Source organism: Rhinoderma darwinii, chromosome 6, assembly GCF_050947455.1.
Source record: "Rhinoderma darwinii isolate aRhiDar2 chromosome 6, aRhiDar2.hap1, whole genome shotgun sequence".
In the NCBI taxonomy this organism is placed as follows: Eukaryota; Metazoa; Chordata; class Amphibia; order Anura; family Rhinodermatidae; genus Rhinoderma; species Rhinoderma darwinii.
The window spans coordinates 49,125,528-49,146,553 of record NC_134692.1 but is presented as its reverse complement, the minus strand read 5'-3'; the positions used below and the strand labels follow the sequence as shown (position 1 = coordinate 49,146,553).

At 40.6% G+C, this 21,026-nt stretch overlaps 1 protein-coding gene across 24 annotated transcripts in view; it reads left to right on the top strand.

Moving 5' to 3' along the window:
- UNC80 (unc-80 subunit of NALCN channel complex) overlaps positions 1 to 21,026 on the top strand; it is a 186,052-nt gene that overhangs the window by 2,309 nt on the left and 162,717 nt on the right. For 22 of the 24 annotated variants that reach the window (XM_075829675.1, XM_075829661.1, XM_075829676.1 and 19 more), the window contains exons 2-14: positions 179 to 227; positions 8,162 to 8,318; positions 9,048 to 9,343; positions 9,445 to 9,568; positions 15,733 to 15,806; positions 16,665 to 16,807; positions 16,896 to 17,157; positions 17,582 to 17,713; positions 17,856 to 18,072; positions 19,055 to 19,195; positions 19,286 to 19,554; positions 19,770 to 20,120; positions 20,430 to 20,561. In XM_075829675.1, coding sequence (XP_075685790.1) covers positions 179 to 227; positions 8,162 to 8,318; positions 9,048 to 9,343; positions 9,445 to 9,568; positions 15,733 to 15,806; positions 16,665 to 16,807; positions 16,896 to 17,157; positions 17,582 to 17,713; positions 17,856 to 18,072; positions 19,055 to 19,195; positions 19,286 to 19,554; positions 19,770 to 20,120; positions 20,430 to 20,561 — 2,347 coding nt within the window. The remainder of the gene's footprint in view (positions 1 to 178; positions 228 to 8,161; positions 8,319 to 9,047; positions 9,344 to 9,444; positions 9,569 to 15,732; positions 15,807 to 16,664; positions 16,808 to 16,895; positions 17,158 to 17,581; positions 17,714 to 17,855; positions 18,073 to 19,054; positions 19,196 to 19,285; positions 19,555 to 19,769; positions 20,121 to 20,429; positions 20,562 to 21,026) is intronic. The other 2 variants (XM_075829678.1, XM_075829670.1) reach the window with 1 other exon arrangement.

Genomic DNA, 21,026 nt, shown 5'->3' with positions numbered 1-21,026 from the left:
CATTTGTCAGACTATGATAACCATAAAAAGCTGAGTAGTACGTATATGAAAAGGCATCAACTATGGAACATATTTCCAAGTAATTTTGGGCGTTTGCACTTTAATTCTTTCTAATAAATATTTAAATAGTGGTTTGGATCTAGAATCAGTAATTTTCTATGTTCTATTTTCTTTTCAGTGCATTCTTAAGACCAAAGCTTGGCAAGCAGTATGAAGCCTCGTGTGTGGTATGTATCTTACATTTATGTTTATTTTAGTGGTGATCTATTTGTTGCTGTAGTTTAGTATATAACAGATAATATTTGCTCCTGCTGTGTAAAAAACTAGTTTGTTCAGGTGTTCTTATTATATACAGTAGGCGTTGTTAATGCTATCTTTTCCTTGCATTAATCTTAGGGCCTGTTCACATCAGCGTTGTCTTTCCGTTGAGGGGTTCCGTCGTAGCTTTCCGTCGGGGGAACCCCTCAACGGAAAGGCAAACGTAAACCTTAGCTTTCGTTTGCATCACCATTGATCTCAATGGTGACGGAAACTTTGCTAATGGTTTCCGTTTGTCACTGTTGTGAAATGGTTCCGTTGCTTTGACTAAATCGATAGCCTAGTCGACTGCGCTATTCTGTCAAAACAACAGAACCCTTTCACAACGGTGACAAACAGAAACCATTAGCAAAGTTTCCCTCGCTATTGAGATCAATGGTGATGCAAACGGAAGTTAAAGTTTCCGTTTGCCTTTCCGTTGAGGGGTTCCCCTCAACCCCTCAACGGAAAGATATTGCTGATGTGAACACAGCCTTAAAGTGCAGTGTTCAGAGCGTAACTTAAAGCTCCTGGGCCCAACGCAAAATCTGTAAGGGCACGACCAGACATGGCGGAATTGCTGTGGAATTCCGCTGTGGACAGTCCACAGTGGAAATCCACAGCGAACAGTTTCTCCATTTGCTTCCACACCTTTTTAGTTATGTACGTGCAGACGTGGCGGAAAACTCTGCTGCGGACCATAGGCTGCGGTGTGGAATTTGGTGTCCGCAGCATACACTGGCTGTTGCGGACTTGATGCAGACTTGTGGCGGAATCTCTCCATTGACTTCAATGGAGTTTCAAAATGATGCAATCTAATCCGCAGATGTTATGTGTGTTTCGGAGCGGATTGCTTTCATAAACAGGATATTTCATCATTCTGGCTGGACCTATGTGTTTCGAGGTCTATAGCCAGACTGAGATGGAATATTTTAAAAGACAGCAGGATGTACTCTTGACCTGAATCCGCAACAACTAATCCGCAGCATTTTACTACACTTTTTAGGCAAAGGCGCAAATGAATCTGCAACGCAGATTATTTGCGGCATTGATGTGGACAGTGTCTGCAGAATTCTGCCACGTCTGAACATGCCCTTACAGGGCACCCCACTTACCATGTGCTACTTACAATGCTGGTGTCTTCTTATGTAGCAGAGGGCGCTCCAGGACCCCTCAGATACCATGGCCTGGGTGCGACAACTACCTCTGTCACCCTATAGCCAAGCCATGGCAGTGTAAGTTGTAGTAGTCCAGTCTTCTCCACATATATCCTTGTTAAGCTGCTCACAAACATTAGATGTTTATCAATAGATGCTGCTGATTTCTAAATGTATTTGAAGGCCACCATACAAATTCCTACATTTGCTGTCAGTGACAACATGGATTGAACAAGTTGTATTTTACCTGCCTGATCCTATTGTTTCCCCCACATAAGAATAGCAGCGGACTGCTATATAATGCATGTGGCTGCCTTTACTGTATTAAACTGTCCACAGACATAGAAATCACTTGCAGCTTTACCACAAGGGAATGTTCCCATGTGTCGGATATGCTGCGTAAAAGTACACAGCATATCCGACCTAGGACCCGCAGGGAATTCCGGACGAAAAAGTGCACCAAATTGTGGTGCAGTTTTTTTGGCGGAATCTCCGCTGCGGAAAACTGAGGTAAAAAAAAAGTTTATACTTACCCCGTTCTCTATTGTCATAATGATGCTTTCTTCTGTTCTCTTCAAGCCTCCTGGGATGTCGCTGCAGCCCATGTTACCGCTGCAGCCTGTGATTGGCTGCAGCAGTCACATGGAATGAAACTTCATCCCAGGAGGCCGGACAAAAACAGAAGAACCTGTCACCATGACAACAGAGAACAGGGTAAGTATTAAACTTTTTATTCATTGTAAACAAAAAAAAATTGTTATTTCCACCACAAATATCGCAACTGCTATTTTGTTGTTGTTGTTGCTACTATTGAATTCAATGGGGAAAATCCAAAACCGAAAAGCAGCAATTTCAAAGCATTATTGACATTCTGTGGATTAAAAACGAACCACAGATCAATTTCTGAAAGTTTTTTTTTTTGTAGATTTTTTTCCGCAGTGTGTGGATGAGATTTGTTCAACTCTCATCCACTCTGCTGCTAATGTATTAGGCCTGATTTACACGAGCGTGTGTGTTTTGCGCGCGTAAAAAACGCAGCGTTTTGCGTGCGCAAAAGGCACTTGACAGCTCCGTGTGTCATCCGTGTATGATGCGCGGCTGCGTGATTTTCGCGCAGCCGCCATCATAGAGATGAGGCTAGCCGACGTCAGTCGCTGTCCATGGTGCTGAAAGAGTTAACTGATCGGCAGTAACTCTTTCAGCACCCTCGACAGTGCATTCCGATCACCATATCGAGTAACCTGTTTAAAAAAAAGAGGTTCGTACTTACCGAGAACTTCCCGGCCGTTGCCTTGGTGACGCGTCCTTGGTGACGCGTCCTTGGTGACGCGCCTCTCTTGACATCTGGCCCCACCTCCCCTGATGACGCAGCAGTCCATGTGACCGCTGCAGCCTGTGCTTGGCTTGTGATTGGCTGCAGCTGTCACTTGGACTGAATTGTCATCCCGGGAGGTCAGACTGGAGGAAGAAGCCGGGAGTTATCGGTAAGTCAGAACTTTTTTTTTTTTTACACGTTCACGTATATTGGAATCAGAAGTCACTGTCCAGGGTGCTGAACCAGTTTAACTCTTTCAGCACCCTGCACAGTGACTGTCTCCTGCCGGGTTCGGTCAAAACAAGTTCGGCCGAACCCGGTAAACTTCGGTTCGGTCATCTGTAAGACACTCCGTTCGGATGTTTGTAAACAGAAAAGCACGTGGTGCTTTTCTGTTTACATTCAGTTTGACATCTCTCGCGCGAATCACGCAGTTCGCACGGAAGTGCTTCCGTGCGACCTTCGTGGTTTTCACGCACCCATTGACTTCAATGGGTGCGTGATGTGCGAAAAACGCAGATTTATAGAACATGTCGTGAGTTTTTTTCAGCGCACTCACGCTGAGCAAAACTCACGGACTGTCTGCATGCCCCCATAGAGTAATATAGGTGCGTACGACACGCGTGAAAAGCACGCGCATCGCACGTGCGTATATTACGCTCGTGTAAATGAGGCCTTACTCTGTGGATGTTCTGCAATGAAATCTATTGCAGAAAATCAAAAGTATTTACGCTATGTGTGAACTTACCTTAAACGGCCATGTTATTTCAATAATATGCTGGATAAGCAACTGACAAATGTTCTGGCGCCGCTTATCTTGTTAGGAACAGTAGAATCAGACAATCTGCCATTTCCCTGATTACATAGACCAGGAGTGAGTCTGTCAGTCATTAATGAAGAGTAGTAAGAAGGAATCAAACAAACAAACTCAATTCACTTACTGTATTGGTTTTTCTTCTGCTATTATGGATGGGGTTTTACCCTTATTTGTATGATGGTGTAAACATACTCATCTTGCTTTTTTAAACCCACATAGCTGGGTAGCCCTTCAGCTGAAGGTAACAGAGTTATAGATATTATTAGGTTGGAGCTACACGCAGACTTTGTTGTGCTACAGTTACAGTTTCTCACCGGAGAGTCACATGAACGTTGCATGGACTGTACTACTCAAAGCAGAGGCGTAGCTAGGTTCTCCAGCACTCGGGGCAAAGATTCAGTTTGGCGCCCCCCCCAACCTCTTTCCCGACATCTCCTTCCCCCTCGCCGTGTTTGTTTTCTCTACCAATCGACGTGTCATTTCTTTTCCACATTTCTTTTTATGTAACGCGAGCATAAAAACATTTGTACATTTTACAAGCAATATACTTCTATACACAACACCAGAACCAAGCTCAGTATATATATACAGCACAAGAACCAAGCTCAGTACATATATACAGCTCAATTTAGTGCAACGCCTGCCGTATAGGTATGTATGGCGTAAAACTACAGCTCCAAGCATGGCCCAAACAATGATAAGGATATGCTGGGAGATGCTGTTTCACAAAAAATAAATCATAACATAATCACACCACCCATCATCTCACTGCAGATCATACAGTGACTACATTACTGATTAGAGGCAGAATCAACATTTACATTAAGTGACTCACTGGTGACGTCTCAGATTCTAGTTCTTTTTCTCAATCCGGTCCAGACCTCTATGATGACTTCTCCCGGTCACAGCCCATTTCTGCAGTTTGCCGCTCAGATGTCTTCAGCTTCTCACTTTTCCAACATTTCTGCACCTATAAATAAATATAAAGTTATAATTATATCACACACTACGCCCCTAAATATAATAGCACCATACACTGCACCTCTAATTATAATAGCACCATACACCGTGTCCCACACACACACTGTGCCCCCTGTAGATAGTGCCTGCCATAGAGCCCCCTGTAAATAGTGCCCCCATATAGCCCACCCCTGTATATAGTGTCCCACAAATAACTCCCCCTATACTGCTCTACAGATACCCCACCCCTGTATATAGCCCCCTGTAGATATAGCCCAGCCCTGTATATAGTGCTCCACGTATAGCCCAACCCTGTATATAGCCCCCTGTAGATATAGCCCACTCCTGTATATAGTGCTCTACAGATAGCCCACCCCTGTATATAGCACCCCTGTAGATATAGCCCACCCCTGTATGTAGCCCCCTGTAGATATAGCCCACCCCTGTATATAGTGCTCCACATATAGTCCACCCCTATATATAGTGCTCCACATATAGTCCACCCCTGTATATAGTGTTTCACAGATAGCCCACCCCTGTATATAGCCCCACTGTACATATAGTCCACCCCTGTATATAGTGCTCCACTAGATAGTCCACCCCTGTATATAGTGCTCCACAGATAGCCCACCCCTGTATACAGGGGTGGGCTATCTGTGGAGCACTATATACAGGGGTGGACTATATGTACAGGGGGGCTATATACAGGGGTGGGCTTTCTGTGGAGCACTATAGGGGGTGCTATTTGTGGGATACTATCTACAGGGGGACTATATACAGGGGTGGGCTATATCTACAGGGGGACTATATATCCAGGGGTGGGCTATATCCAGGGGTGGGCTATATCCAGGGGTGGGCTATATACAGGTGTGGTCTATATCTACAAGGGGGGCTATATCTACAGGGGGGCTATATCTCCAGGGGTGGGCTATATCTAGGGGTGGGCTATATCTAGGGGTGGGCTATATCCAGGGGTGGACTATATCTACATGGGGACTATATCTACAGGGGTGGTCTATATCTACAGGGGTGGGCTATATCTACAGGGGTGGGCTATATCTACAGGGGTGGGCTATACCTACAGGGGGCTATATACTATATAGCCCCCCCTGTAGCTATAGCCCACCCCTGTATATGGTGTTCCATAGATAGCCAACCCCAGTATATAGCCCACCCCAGTATATAGCCCCCCCTGTAGATAAAGCCCCCCCATGTAGATAAAGCCCCCCCCCCCGTGTAGATAAAGTCCCCACATAGATAAAGTCCCCCTTGTAGATACAGCCACACTTTCATTACAATTAAAAAAAAACAAAAAAAATATTTAAACTCACCATAATCCGGCTCCCACGCCGTCCGGCAGCCATGGAGACCTGCTCTCTTCTGCGCAGGTCTCCTGGTGGTTGAACGCAGCGTCTATGAAAGGCGCTGATTGGCTGGGCAGGATGACTTTCCCTGTCAGGCAGCGCCTTTCATCAACGGAAGCGTCACTGGTACAAAAGGTACCAGTTGCTTCACTCGTGGAAAGGCGCTGAATGTCCTTGCGACACAGGTACAATTATAGTGCAGGAGGAGGTGGCGCTGGCGCCCCCCTCTAAGCTGCGCCCGGGGCACATGCCCCGCCTGCCCCCCCCCAGCTACGCCCCTGACTCAAAGTATTCTTCTGGACTGCGACAAGTCTGTATCTAAGCTCATCCTCAGGAGAGAAGGAAAATGTTAATTATTCTTCATAAATGTCTCAGTAACTTTATAAATATTGTATTACTTATCTTGTACTGATCCCAAGTTAGTTTCTAAAATATGGCCCAGAGCTGCATAATTCTTCAGGCATTATAGCTAAAATATCACAGTATTTGCTGCTTGTTCAGTGTCTGCACATGAACTAGGAACTACCGCTATAGCATACATAACGGCTGCTACAGGGCCCGCAGCCTGAGGGCGCCCGTGCCATCCTGCCCATAATATGCCGAGCCTGTCAGCACAGGCCCCCTCATTCCCAGTGGTGTCGCCTGCACCGGCAATGATCTCTGCAGGATCCCTGCGCAGGCCGGCGTGATGAAGTCAGTGGATCGGGGCTAGGTGAGTACAGGTTTTTTTTTTTGGGGGGCAGTGTGTCTCTATCGCTATCTACAAGGGGCAGCTCTGTGTAACTGGGGGCTGTGTGGCACTATCTACAGGGGGGTGTGGCACTATCTACAGGGGGGTGTTTGGCCTTTTTCCTACTAGGGGGGAGTGTGGCAATATCTACAGGGGGCTGTGTGGCACTATCTACAAAAGGAAGCTGTTCATTATGTCAAAATATATTCTCATTAGCTTCAGTTGTACAATCTGTTTTAGTCAGGCACTGACCTCTTTAACTTATGTTCTTTTAGTTTATGGTTATGTTAACTCCCTTATATAACTATATTGCTTGTAAAATGGTTTATGCTAGATTTTAGTTAGATTTAAAAAAAATTGGAAAAAAGTTATACCTCATTGATTGGTAGAGAAAGCAAACATGGCGAGCGGGAAGGAGATGTCGGGAAATAAGTTTGGGGCGGGCACACCTAATCTTTGCCCCTTGTGCAGGAGAACCTAGCTACACCTCTGACTACAACCTATTTATTTCAGCACACCATCATTTATTTATTTTTTACAAAAATAATATATACTATTTTGTTGGAAATAAAAATGAAAAAGTAATTTTGCATTTAGGCTAAATGTTACTCTTATCATTGTGTCTTTACTTGGCCTTGAAAGCAGGTTCCGGACATTCTTCTTATAAGTTTGGGTTTGATTTCTGGGGCAGTTCGCTACTTGTATTGTAGGATGTCCCTATCTTACCTACCTATCATTAAAGTTTATCTCCAAAAAGATCTCTTGATGCACTGCTGATGGGGGTTGTTGCTGACATTGATATGGAGACATCTGCCTTCCACTGATATTACAGTGGCAGGCACTTTTCTGTGCGTGCTCTCATGCACGAGTGTCCAAGACTTTGGCCATGAACTGTCCCTTGATAAAATCCTGCATGTATTACTAACTATGCCTTTGAGTGACAGTATTTTATTAGTGTCCTCACTAGTGGTTTCCTCATGGTGCATAAACATTCAATCCATTATCGCTAAGACATTGTTCCACAGTCAACTTCATTCCCAGTGACTTCAGTCTGTATTTCTGCCGGAGCCTTCAACCTGTTTTTTTTCATTGCACTGAATAAGCAAACCCTGTGCATGTGCTGAACCTCAAAAAATGCCTCTTTCAATAAACCCCAAAAAATATTTTTCCTGGGAGTCATTTATTGAGCAAAAACACTTGAAATACTTTACGTCACCTAAAACTTTAGCTTCCCAAAACAATGGCACACTACCACCCCAGGGCTGTATTTACTGAGTTACTTACCACCTTTCTCTTCATCTGGGAAAGCATTTGGGGTAATGACATGCTAAAGTGAATACACCACACTATGTACTCTCCCTTATGTGCCGTCCAATAGGACATTTTTTTATTTATGTTCCTTAATAAAGTCCTTATTGATCAGGTGCCTCAAAATGAATAAATTGTGATGTAGACTTGGGTTGAATACTGTTTTCTGTGTTTATTTACAATATTTCTTTTTTTCTATTTTTTTTACTTAAGTCATTTGAAAGAGTTCTAGTTGAGAACAAGCTGCATGGCCTCTCTCCTGCCCTTTCTGAAGCCATCCAAAGCATCTCCAGATGGGAATTAGTCCAAGCTGCACTACCCCATGTATTACATTGCACGGCTACACTGCTTTCCAACAGAAACAAGCTAGGTTGGTATTTAAGATTTTCTATGCTTTATTCTGGTTCATCGGAAGGTAGCCTATTAAAGCAACTGTCCGATGTGGCATTTACTTTTTACACTAGGATTTTGCTAATGACTGCTGGCCGCTACCTCAATCCTGGCGGCAGTCGTGCCAACCTCTTCCCTTCAGTGACAATACATAGGAAGCAGAAGTCTGAGACTGTTCTGACGCATATAATAGATGTCAGCACGGTTATAATACGTTTAAAACCTGTTTGTCCTCATTACATTTGTTCATTTTATGGGTTCATATTTATGGATTTTTCATGTTTACGCATATCACAGTATTGAGCTTTTTTTGTACTTAGCACTTTAGCTGTATTATATTAGATGTGCACATATTTGATATGTTTGTGCTGTGGTCTTTGATTAATTGCTATTCTGCCCTGCTTATTTTTTCTGTATTGTTTATGAGGTTACCTTGTTCCATTTTTTCGTGACCCTGGTTTTCCCTTAATGCCTTATCAGGGGTGTACCGCAATGGGACCATGTATTTAATGGATCTCTGTTCTTGTATATGTTTTTAATTGTTTTTAAGTCTGTCTTATACATTTTTTTTTTTTAAATTGTGATACGTGATTCAGGTATTCACACTCATTCCATGCGTCTTTGCTCTTCCCTTTTATAAAATAAAATGTAAGCTCATGTTTTGCAACCTTGTTTAAATACAATATATTCTGTCACTGGTTTCCCACAGGACATCAGGATAAGCTTGGTGTTGCAGAAACCAAGCTACTACACACTCTTCACTGGATGCTTCTGGAATCTCCCCAGGATTGCAGCAATGATAGGTTTGGTAGTGACAGAAGCTCCAGCTGGGGGGGAGGTAGTGGTGCTTTTATCAATCAAGAAAATCAAGGTTCTCCAGGACAGTCCAGGCAGAGCAACACAAATGAGGAAGATGAGAACAATCGAAGGAAATTCCTACAGAATTCTATGGCCACAGTTGAGCTCTTTGTTTTTCTATTTGCTCCTCTAGTTCACAGGATTAAAGTAAGCACCTTTACAAAGAAGCCTCTGTTTTCATGTTGTAATACACATTGATGTTATGCCACTTTTACACATGGTTCACTAATATATTATCGTTCTCTCAGGAATCAGACTTGACATTTCGCCTTGCTAGTGGACTTGTTATTTGGCAGCCAATGTGGGAACATAGACATCCTGAAGTTCCTGCTTTCACAGCACTGGTGAAACCCATCCGTAACATCATCACAGGTATTTTTGGCCAACTTTGCAAAAAGAGTAAGTGGTTCATACAAATATAATTTCACTTAAATATGGACTCACCTACATTTATATATTGCGTTAATAGCGTTATTGCGTTGTTATCAAAATTGCTCCTTTTACATAGTTACGTAGTTAGTTAGGTAAAAAAAAAATAGAAAAATATGTAAATTAAGTTCCACCAAGGGATGGGAGAAAGGGAATTTATACAGGTAAACTGTAGAACTTTGTTATACCTCTATTGATCCAGAAGAATGTAAACATTTTATTTTTATATATATACATATATATATATATATATATATATATATAAATAAATATATATATATATATATATATATATATATATATATATATATATATATATATATATACTGTATATATATATATAGCATGAAACAATCTGCCCTAAACAACAAAAAATGTTCCTCCTGATCCAAAGTGGTGATCAGATTATATCAACATTCAAGCTAGAATTATATACATTGACATAAGCGCTGGTATTATTTTATTTATAAGAAATTATCTAAGCCTTTTTTGAAGCCATCTACTATTCGTGCTGTGGCCAGCTCCTGCGGTGACTATTCCACAGATTCACAGTTCTTATGGTAAAGAAGGCTTGTCTCTGGAGATTGAACCATTTTTCTCCAGGCGGAAAGACTACCCCCTTTTCTTTTGCGGGGATTTACAAACAGGAGCATTTTGATAATACAGATGTAGTGCTGCAGGTAACTCATATAAGTAGGTTATATGCTGTCATGATACAGCCTGCTACTGGCAGTCTGACAGGAAGAGTTAGGCAATTTAATTAATATTGATCAGGCGACTTCTCCTGATAAGAAAATCATTAAAGAAAAGTGCTATTTATGTAATTTCCTAATTTATTAGTATAGATTATCTACTCAGTGTTTCTCAAACTGTGGGTCGGGAGCCCCTGGGGGGGTCGTATGAAGACGGTCGCGAGACACTCACTGATGTCCCAGTTTCAACTGTATCTGTGTCCTCAGTACGCAGATACAGTTGTATTCAGTACTGGTGCAAGGAGCTTCTGACGGCTCCTTACTCCAGCATTTACTAAGCCATGAATGGCTCAGCGCAGACAGGCGCATTGTAGTGATGTCATGGCGCCTCCCTGCACTAAGCCACACACTACACAGACCGGAGGAGCATAAGGATCTGGATCTCCTCCACCCGTCGTGGGAATGGGCATAGGTGAGTACGTATTTTATTATTTTTATAAGGCACTATTGGGGCTGTGTGGAGGCAGCTATGGGGGTATTATACTGTGTGGGGGCAGCGCAGCTGTGGTGCATTATACTGTGAGGTGGCAGCTTTGGGGGGCTGTATACTGTGTGGAGGGCAGCTATGGTGGCGGTTATGGGGATATTATACTGTGTGGGGGAAGCTGTGGGGGCATTTTATTGTGGGGGCGGCTATGGGGGCCTTATACTGTGGGTAGGATAGCTATAGGAGCCATTATACTGTGTGGGAGCAGCTATAAGTGCTTTATCCTGTGTGGGGCAGCTATAGAGGCATTATACTGTGTGGTGGTAGCTATAGGGGCATTATACTGTGGGGCAGCTGTAAGGGCATTATACTTTGTGGGGGAAACAATAGGGGCATTATATTGTATGGGGCAACTATGGGGGCATTATACTGTGTGGGGGCAGCTATATGGGCATTATACTGTGTGGGCATCTATAGGGGCATTACACTGTGTGTGGGCAGCTATAGGGGCATTATACTGTGTTGAGGCGCTATGGGAGATTGATACTGTGTGGGTGTGTATGGGAGAAGATTGGGTGGGACTAAAGGCGTGGCTTAAAAGAAAAAAAAATTGCCAATGCGCGCCGCAGCAATTGTCCCTTCTTGTGATACTTGAAAGTATAGCACTGTCTACAGGGAGGGCTGTATACTACTCTCTACAGGGGGCGCTGTATAGCACTGTCTACAGGGGGGGCTGTATAGCACTGTCTACAGGAGGGGGCTGTATGGCACTATTTACAGGTGGGCACTATCTACAAGGGCGGGCTATGTGTGGCACCCAGGGGAGGGAACACATGGAGAAAACAAAAAAAGAAGGATCCTATAGGGCGCTGCTGCGTGGCTGAAGTAGATCGTAAATAATAGTAGGAAATGTATAAAAGATATTTATTGAACACATGAAGGGCTACGCGTTTCAACACAGGACAAGTGTCTTCCTCAGGCCGTTAAAAACATATATAAAGGGGTGCTTATATACCTATGGATGTTAAACAAACAGGAAGGAAATGAGGATCAGGGAGGGGGAGGAGAGAAAAAGGTCAGGAAGGTTAAATATGACGTCATGAATGACAGGTGTATTAGCGACAATCTTAGAATAAATCGTTATCAAACAAATTATTGCATGTCCCGAGGAAAGAAAAACGATATATAAATGAATGAATACACATATAACAGAATAATGAGTCCTTTAGACTTCACGTTTAGAGAAATGAATAAACATATGCATACCATGCAATGCAATCAAAACGGAATCAGTAATAGAAATGTGTAATAAAAAAGGAGAATCAGTTATATCAAATGGTCAAGAAATATATATCTAATAACAGCTATACCGATCTGTCAAAAAGTATATATACATATATATACACACATATAAAAAATATATATATATATATACACACATAAACACACATTTATCAAAAATAGGAAAACACACACTTATAAATATAAATATAAAGACACATGTATGTTATTAGTGTTTATGAATGGTTAGTATCCCCCATACTGAATCATTCTGTTTAGACAATGTTAAAAATGAAGGAAATAAAAATTGTATAGAAATGATAAAACTATTGGATATATAAAAAACATCGAATGTAAAAAACGGGTGTACAGAAATGCAAGGTGTCACTAATGGCCGAAACGACCTGACATGCGATTTTGCGATCAGAAAGGCAATAAAAATAGCTATCTATTTCTATGTAACGAACAGTAAAATCAATAGGAAACCGTAAATATAAAAAACTTGAATCTAAAATTTAATACATATAAAAAGCATCGTCAATTCTTTGATTATTAATAGATAGTGAAGATTGTTCACATTGCTAACACTAATTGGCAGCATGCGAACGACCTTCAATGCAATGTTTGATTATTACTGCTCGAAAGAATGTTAAAAATATATCTGTCAATAGGCAGCAAAACACTGATTGATAATATCAAGAGTAACAGCATTATAAATATGCCGTATTTAAGTGTCTATGTGGTCTGAATGATAGGAAGTGCCCGTATTCCGATAATGACGAAATATCAAAGGGTTATTAACACAGTGAAAAAAGTTGATAGTCATATTTCTTTACCACTAAATAGCCATCTGTGAGCAACAGTCAGGTCAATATTAATGATGTATAATATATACGCATATACATATCGAATCGTAAAAATAGATAGAAGAAATGTTTCCTCAAAGAAAAAAAGTATAAATAAATAAATATCAATAGATAAGCCATATTTAAACAATACTTCTAAATATATGTATTGTCTGAAATAGTAAAAAAAATAAATTCCTATAATTATTGTCAACTGAAAATCATTGGGATATAAATGTTACAATACCTGATATTAAATCAGAAAAAAGGGGGGGACATTCCAAAAGTCAACGCTGTGTATATACGTATAGATATAAATATATACCCATATACACTACATAAATCAGTTTCTCAAATGTACAAAATATAGAATTTTTCGCGATATTAAAACCATTAGTATATTAGACAGAACATTATTCAATAGAATTCTATATATAAGGATGGATCAAATAGGCATCAATCCAAAGAGGATTCTGAAATATCATTAAGACCACGTGGATTCAGCGTCTGTAACTTAAAAATCCAATAGTTCTCCCTTTGTTTCAATATATGGAATCTATTGGGAACATCACATGACATGTGTTCAATAGGGATAATATTTAGTGTTTCAAACTGTTTATTATGAAAAGAGGCACAATGTCGGGAAAGGCTGTGTTTAGAAAAACCTGTATTGACGTTGTATCTATGGTTGTTCATTCTGGTACGTAGGCATTGCGTTGTCCTGCCAACATATTGCAGGTGGCAGGGAAATTCTATCAAGTATATTACATAAGAACTGCCGCAGTTAAGAAAAGTTTTAATTTTAAAAGATTCATTCGTAACTGTAGAGGTAAAAATAGTTTGTCTATAGGAGATGTTTTTACAACACAAACAACGTGGGTGGCTACATTTAAATGAGCCACTAATAGTCGGAAATATTTTGGAACTTGGTAGTTTAGATTTGCGTATTCTGCTGGGCGCAAGAATGTTTCTCAGTGTCTGTGCCCGTCTAAAGGTGATTTTTGGCATATCCGATAGATCATTAGCCAAATGAGGATCGTTTTTTAAAATATTCCAATATTTAGATAAAATCGTTTTAATAGTCTTGTTGTCACTGTTAAAAGTCGTGTTAAAATTAGTGTTTCTATAGGTAGGCTCAGTTTTCCTACGGGTATGGTTAATACAAAGCTCTTGAGAAAGCTCAGCCGCTTTGCACCGTGCTCCCTTAATCAGATCAATAGGGAAGTTCTTATCTCTGAATCTCTTTTCAAGGACCTTACATTCTCTATTAAAATCACTATCCTTGGTGCAGTTTTTCCTAACCCTTCGGAATTGTCCGAAGGGCACATTTTTAATCCAAGGGGGATAGTGTGTGCTTTTAAAATATAAATAACTATTAACATCAACTGCCTTAAAATGTGTTTTGGTATTAAAAAGGTTAGTAATTATATCATAACTGATTGTCAGATCTAAAAAGTCACTTGATGTTACTGAAAAGGTATGCGTAAAAGATAGTCCAAAATTATTATCATTTAAAATTTCCATAAATTTAAAAGCCTCACTCTCTTCCCCTTTCCATATAAAAAAGAGATCATCTATATAGCGTTTATACAATAAAATATTATTTTTAAAACAGTGGTCTCCATAAATATATTCTTCTTCAAAGGCTCCCATATATAAATTCGCATATGATGGTGCAAAGCGTGTACCCATGGCACAACCCTTAATTTGATTAAAAAAATCATTCCCAAAAGTAAAGACATTGTGTGTAAGAATAAAATTGATACAATTATTTAAAAAATTGACCTGCGCTTTTGGAATGGAAGTGCTAGTTGCTAAAACAGAATTTATTACTTCTAAGCCCTTGATATGTGGAACCCAGGGGAGGGGGGACCATTCAAAAGTTTGCTATGGGGCCCAGTGTTTCCTAGTTATGCCCCTGGTCATTATACTGTGTGGGGGCATCTATGGGGGCATTATACTGTGTGGGAGCAGCTTGACGGCCATTACACTGTGTAGGGAGGCACTATAGGGGTATTATACTGTGTGGGGCAGCTATAGGGGCATTATACTGTGTAGGGAGGCACTCTAGGGGTGGTATACTGTGTGAGGGCAGCTATAGGGGCATTATACTGTGTGGGGAGCACTAAGGGGTCATTATACTGTGTATGGGCAACTATGGGGGCATTATACTGTGTGGGGGCAGCTATATGGGCATTATCCTGTGTGTGAGCCATTAAGGGGTCTTTATACTGTGTGGGGGCCCACTGGGTTGGGGCCCACTCAGATGTGTTTCACCCCCCTGTGCTAAACCCCTAGCTATGCCTCTGTTGGCCACTAATGGATGGGTCGGGTCACATGACCCACCATCAGCAGCCATAGTCGTGCCACAGCGATGCACAGCAGCAAAATACCTTGAGCCCGCCCCATCCCCCGTCCACACAATTGATGTTGTTTTCGATGTTGCAGGGACTTATTTTTGTAATGGAGCTAAGTACCGGCTTATGACTATGAATGATGTTGACATACTTCGGACGATATGGGACTAAGTACAGTAGTGGGAGGTCCCAAACAAAAGTCTGGGCCAAAAGTGGGTCCCGGCCTCAGAAAGTTTGGGAACCACTGTTCTACAGTCCTTTTTGCAAGGGGCAAGCCATACCAGGTTGTCAGAGCTCACTCACCAAATCCTACTCAGGAGGTTACAATATTCAGTCATGGCCTGGAAAAGACCTTTGCACCAGTTTTAACAAATATCTTCCATTGAGTTTATGTTGTATACTCTACTTTGTAAAAACTGTAACTTTCAACTTATCTGTATTCTAGCAAAAAGAAGTTCTCCATATACCAGTCAGAACAAAGTGGTGGATTCCCAAAAGCAGAGCACAGGCCTTATAGAGGTAATGCATATACCATGGTTAGTTGGTTAATTTCCTCTATTATAGCTAGTAAGTAATCTGACCCAGTGGAGAAAAATCAGTGCCACCTAACAAAATACAGCAATGCCATACAGTATCAGTACAGCACTACTATACAATGCCAAAATATTCAAGAGAACACAGGGTCAGCCATAATTTACATACGAGCAGGGGTAACCAGAAACTCAAGTAAGAGAAGGAGGAGGCATCAGACTACTAGTAAACCATGCTGCTCCAAGGCAAACTGTCCGTGATTTCATGAAACAGCACTCTATGGGTTAAATATTGTAAGTTTGTAAAAAATTAATAGACAAATAACCCTTAATGTGTGTTACAACAATAACAATTATTCAGTACTTCGTGGTTATTTGTCTGCATGAAGTTACAAATATTCTGCCAATTATAAATATTCATGAGTGTTAATGAGAAAAAAAAAATCCTGTTTAAACGAAATGAAGTTGCTTGTTTTCAGCATGCTAGTGTGGAGTGATGGGAATAAGTAGTGTCACCAAACCTTCAATGAATAATATGGGTATGGGTAATATTTTAGCCGATTTTATTGCATAGAAATTGAGCAGCATAGCTATTTTTGGCATGTTGCAAATCAGATATTTCTATTCATATCCAATACATATGATTGTTTAAAAAACAAAATGTTTATAAATGTAATAGATGTTGCAAACAATGCTAATAATAATGCAGATACTCTATAAGAAGGTCCAAATATTTAAAAAAAATGTTTTGGGGTGTACAATTGGAGTACAAGTTCCTTATTGTATGTGCATTTGCACTTTTAAAATGTAATTTAATGTGAAAAATGTGGTCCTGTTTATACACAAGGGGTTTGATGTGGTCTCTGAAGTGGCTCAGCCAGAAGATCTAGTACCTCCAAGACCGACTGCATCCAGCTGCCAGAGAGCCAATTCATTTGATGGTTGCACTACATCCCAAACACCACAGGAAAGAGCACCACCCTTTCCAAGGTGAGAACTCCTTATTTTGCAGTTCCTATATGTTTTTTTGATGTGCTTAAAAAGTTTTAAGTATTTAATTTTTGCCTTTCATTTTCAGATCATCTTTAGTGATTCCTCCATGCCAAAAATCCCGTTATGCCACTTATTTTGATGTGGCTGTATTAAGGTGCTTGCTGCAGCCCCACTGGTCAGAAGAAGGAACTCAGTGGTCACTCATGTACTACTTTCATCGACTTAGGCATATGTTGGAAGAGAAACCAGAGAAATCTCCTGAACCTGATATACCCTCTCTCCCACGACCTCGCAGTAGCTCCATGGTGGCAGCCGCTCCTTCGCTTGTAAACACCCATAAAACCCAGGTAAAAGATCAAATATCTTCTAAGAAGATCAATTTATATATGTTTTAAAAGAACACATTCATGTATCAAATCCATTGCACATTAGCATATAACAGATTCCTTGCACTATAAAATTAAGCCTCATGTATCGAAAACTGAACCACTTGTTGTTTATGCCAATCAATAAGAATTTTTCCATTCAGGTTGAACTCTAGTTGGTTGCTATGAGCAAAAAGGACATGTTTTCTTAAAGGCGATTACAGTATATTGTTTTATTTAATCATCTATATACCTGCATTTAACTACTTATATCGCAAGGTGGTCCATCCTCATATAAATAAGTATTTAGTCAGGTGTGTGATTTTGATATAAGCTTTACACTGAATTTTAAAAACAGTAGTGGAGAATATTTTAGAAGATTTTCACAGACAGTTTTATCTTAAAGGATATGACCAAATGTAACGAAGAAGACAGAACATTGGGCACAGAGCCATATGCCAAAGTATCACTTACCAACCTGCGAAGATCTGCAATACCAGATCTCTCCTCAGATATTGGGATCAACATTTTCAAGAGGGTAAGCTATCTCCTCTCAATATTTCAGCAAGAACAATGCATTCTATTTGCTCTTAATGTAAAAAATAAATAAAAGCACAGACAGAAGAACTATGCATTACATGCATTACCATTAAAATCATGTATGATTTGTTCTTCTGCAGCTAAGGACCAGAAGAGATGATAGAGAGCGTAAAGGATCAATACCATATCATCACCACGGGAAGAAGCGGCAACGTAGGATAGGGATGCCCTTTCTACTGCACGAGGACCACTTGGATGTATCCCCAACCCGCAGTACGTTTTCCTTTGGGAGTTTTTCTGGTATTGGAGATGACAGGCGCACTATTGAGAAAGGGGGCTGGCAAACCACAATATTAGGTGAGTTTGGTAGCTGTAGGCTCTGTATCGTAAGATATAATGTAGCAGCCATGTGAAAGATGCGTTTAAGAACTGTACATTTTTCACAAAAAGCCCTACTCCACATTTACAATTTAGAGATGAAGTGCTACATTTATGAAAGAATGAAGCAGGGTATAGTCTCTCCATGTAGATATTTGCTATTCTGAAAATGGTATGATATTTGTAGGGAGTGTGGTTTCCAAAAGCATAGACTCAGGGTCAGGACACGTGGTAGCAACAGCAGAATTTACTGCAGCCAGCCTGTGCAGTTCCAGAACCGGACAGACACCAATTGCCATGAAGAAAGAGGCGTGGTGGGGAGGGGGGTTTGTAGGGCAAGCCACAAGAGGGGAGGATGCTCGGGGGGGGGGCATTAGTTAAAGATTATCTAGAATTAATTACTGCTAGGTCAGCTGGTATGGAGAAGACTCTTGGTCGGCATGTTTTTAGTCCATTTAGCTGTACCACTCTTCTTACAAATAATAGACTTGTGAGTTTATGAGTCATACAGGGTTAGATAATAATTGTAAAAATCAAAATGTTGAGTTTTGAACAAGCATAATTAAAATGTACAGCTATAGAAGTTAATAAATTGCCATTTCTAGGCATTAACTTTTGATGCTTTATGTGAATCTAAACTTGACTTGGCTTTTCTTTCCTTGATACATGAGTTTAGTCGATGTAAATGGATTTCAGTGGATAATGTGAAAGTTATACTATTAGTGCACAAAAAAAGTACTTATGTGAATTAAATATGGCATCTGATTATGGCAGATTAAATAGTTAAGATGGGTGGGGAAACTTAATTAATAGTCATTACATTATATTTTGTGGTGTTGAGCCCTGGCACTACACTTTTAGTATTGTGATGCTTTTGGAATGGTAGCTGAATCATCTGAGGTCTAAGACAAGATTCTTCGGTATACTTGTAAAGATTCTTACTTGTTTCATGTTACCATAGGTAAATTTACAAGGCGTGGAAGCACTGATACAGCTACTGAGATGGAGAGCTTGAGTGCAAGGCATTCTCACTCCCATCATACTTTGCTAAGTGATCTTCCTGATCACTCCAACAGTCATGGAGAGAACACATCTAAAGATGGTATGTTATATGTGTGAATACTTATGAATATTTACTAAAGTAGGCTATAGTTTGGCATAAATAATAATAAAAAATCCTATTTATTTCCAGTGAGGTCCCAAATTTCTACCATAACTGTGGCCACATTCAACACTACACTTGCGTCATTCAACGTTGGCTACGCTGACTTCTTCGCTGATCACATGAGAAAGCTCTGCAATCAAGTTCCCATTCCTGAAATGCCACATGAACCTCTTGCCTGTGCCAATCTACCACGTAGTCTCACAGATTCCTGCATTAACTACAGCAGCCTGGAGGACACAGACCATATAGATGGCACCAACAACTTTGTCCACAAGAATGGAATGCTAGATCTAGCGGTAAGGAGTTGAATCTCTTTATACATACACACACAGAAACTCGCTGCTTGCCTTGCCATGACTGACATCATTTCCACTTAATTTCTAAATTAAATACACAGCAAGAGCAGTCGAGTGCTGTGTGATGCATTCTAATTAGTTCCAGTATCATTACAATAATGTACGCATTTTGTAACGGTAATGATAGCTGATATAATGTTTTAACTACTTCTTAGGTTGTTCTCAAAGCAGTTTACCTTGTTCTCAACCATGACATCAGTTCCCGTATCTGTGATGTGGCCCTGAATATTGTAGACTGTCTGCTCCAGCTGGGAGTTGTGCCTTGTGTTGAGAAGAAGAGAAAAAAGAGCGAGAACAAGGAGAATGAACCAACCATTATATCAGGACCAGCTTCAGTAAGTGGGGAAAAGAGGCAAAGTGAAGGGAACTTCCACATGAAAGGGACTTCCCGAGGATCAAGCTGTGGTTTTGGAGGTGCCTCAAGCGGTGGAACGGGAGGCGGAGGTGGAGGTGGAGATGATGGGAGCGGTGACGATCAATACAAGAACGGGAAAAATTCTGAAAAGGTAATTTTGAACATGTAATTGATATTAACAATAACATATATGTTCAGCATTGAGCATACCGTGGCATTATTAATAGAATTACTGCTAGTATTTCCATAATTCCTTTGTATAACACACACATATCATGAAAATTGTTCAACAATAATATTTTTATCTCATGATACTATTTCAGCTATTATTATTATTATTATTATTATTATTATTATTATTATTATTATTATTATCATCATGTTATGTTGTCCTGTAAACCCTTATACAATGTTTGGTGTTCTGTACTAAAGTCACATTTTTCTTTTTAACTCTTATAAGGATGAGAATGTCCCAGTAACCACCCACAAGTTGGCGCTTACTATGCTCATCAAACTGGTGAAATCATTAGGTTGTGCATATGGCTGTGGTGAGGGTCATCGAGGGCTGTCAGGGGATCGTCTAAGGAATCAGGTTTGTTATAGAATGGAATGAGCTTTTAATGTCATTGCCATGCATTATGCAGCTTATATACACCCGTCCTTGACATAATTTATAAAATCTAAACTCTGTTATTCTCTGAGTGTGAATAATGTTTTCAAAATACTCCTTGATTTTACCCAATGTGAAAAAGAATGGCACACGTGTTAGATACACCGGCTACACCACTACTATAATGCCCTCCCTTGGCCACTTCCTCACTGACTGCATATTTTGCCACTCAGAGGCCTCATTTACTGCCAAGTGGCTGTCAAGCTTTCCATCACACAGCCTGTTGTTCCTGTCAGGGCAGTCACCACTATATCCAGGTTAGCCACCAATTTAAGCTTCTTTTCAGCAGCTCTTACAAGCTGATTGATCTATTTTTTACGGGCCCGTAACCTGAATGCTCTGCGGTACGTGATGTGAGGGCAGGGGAAATTGTGGGAATGTGCCTTA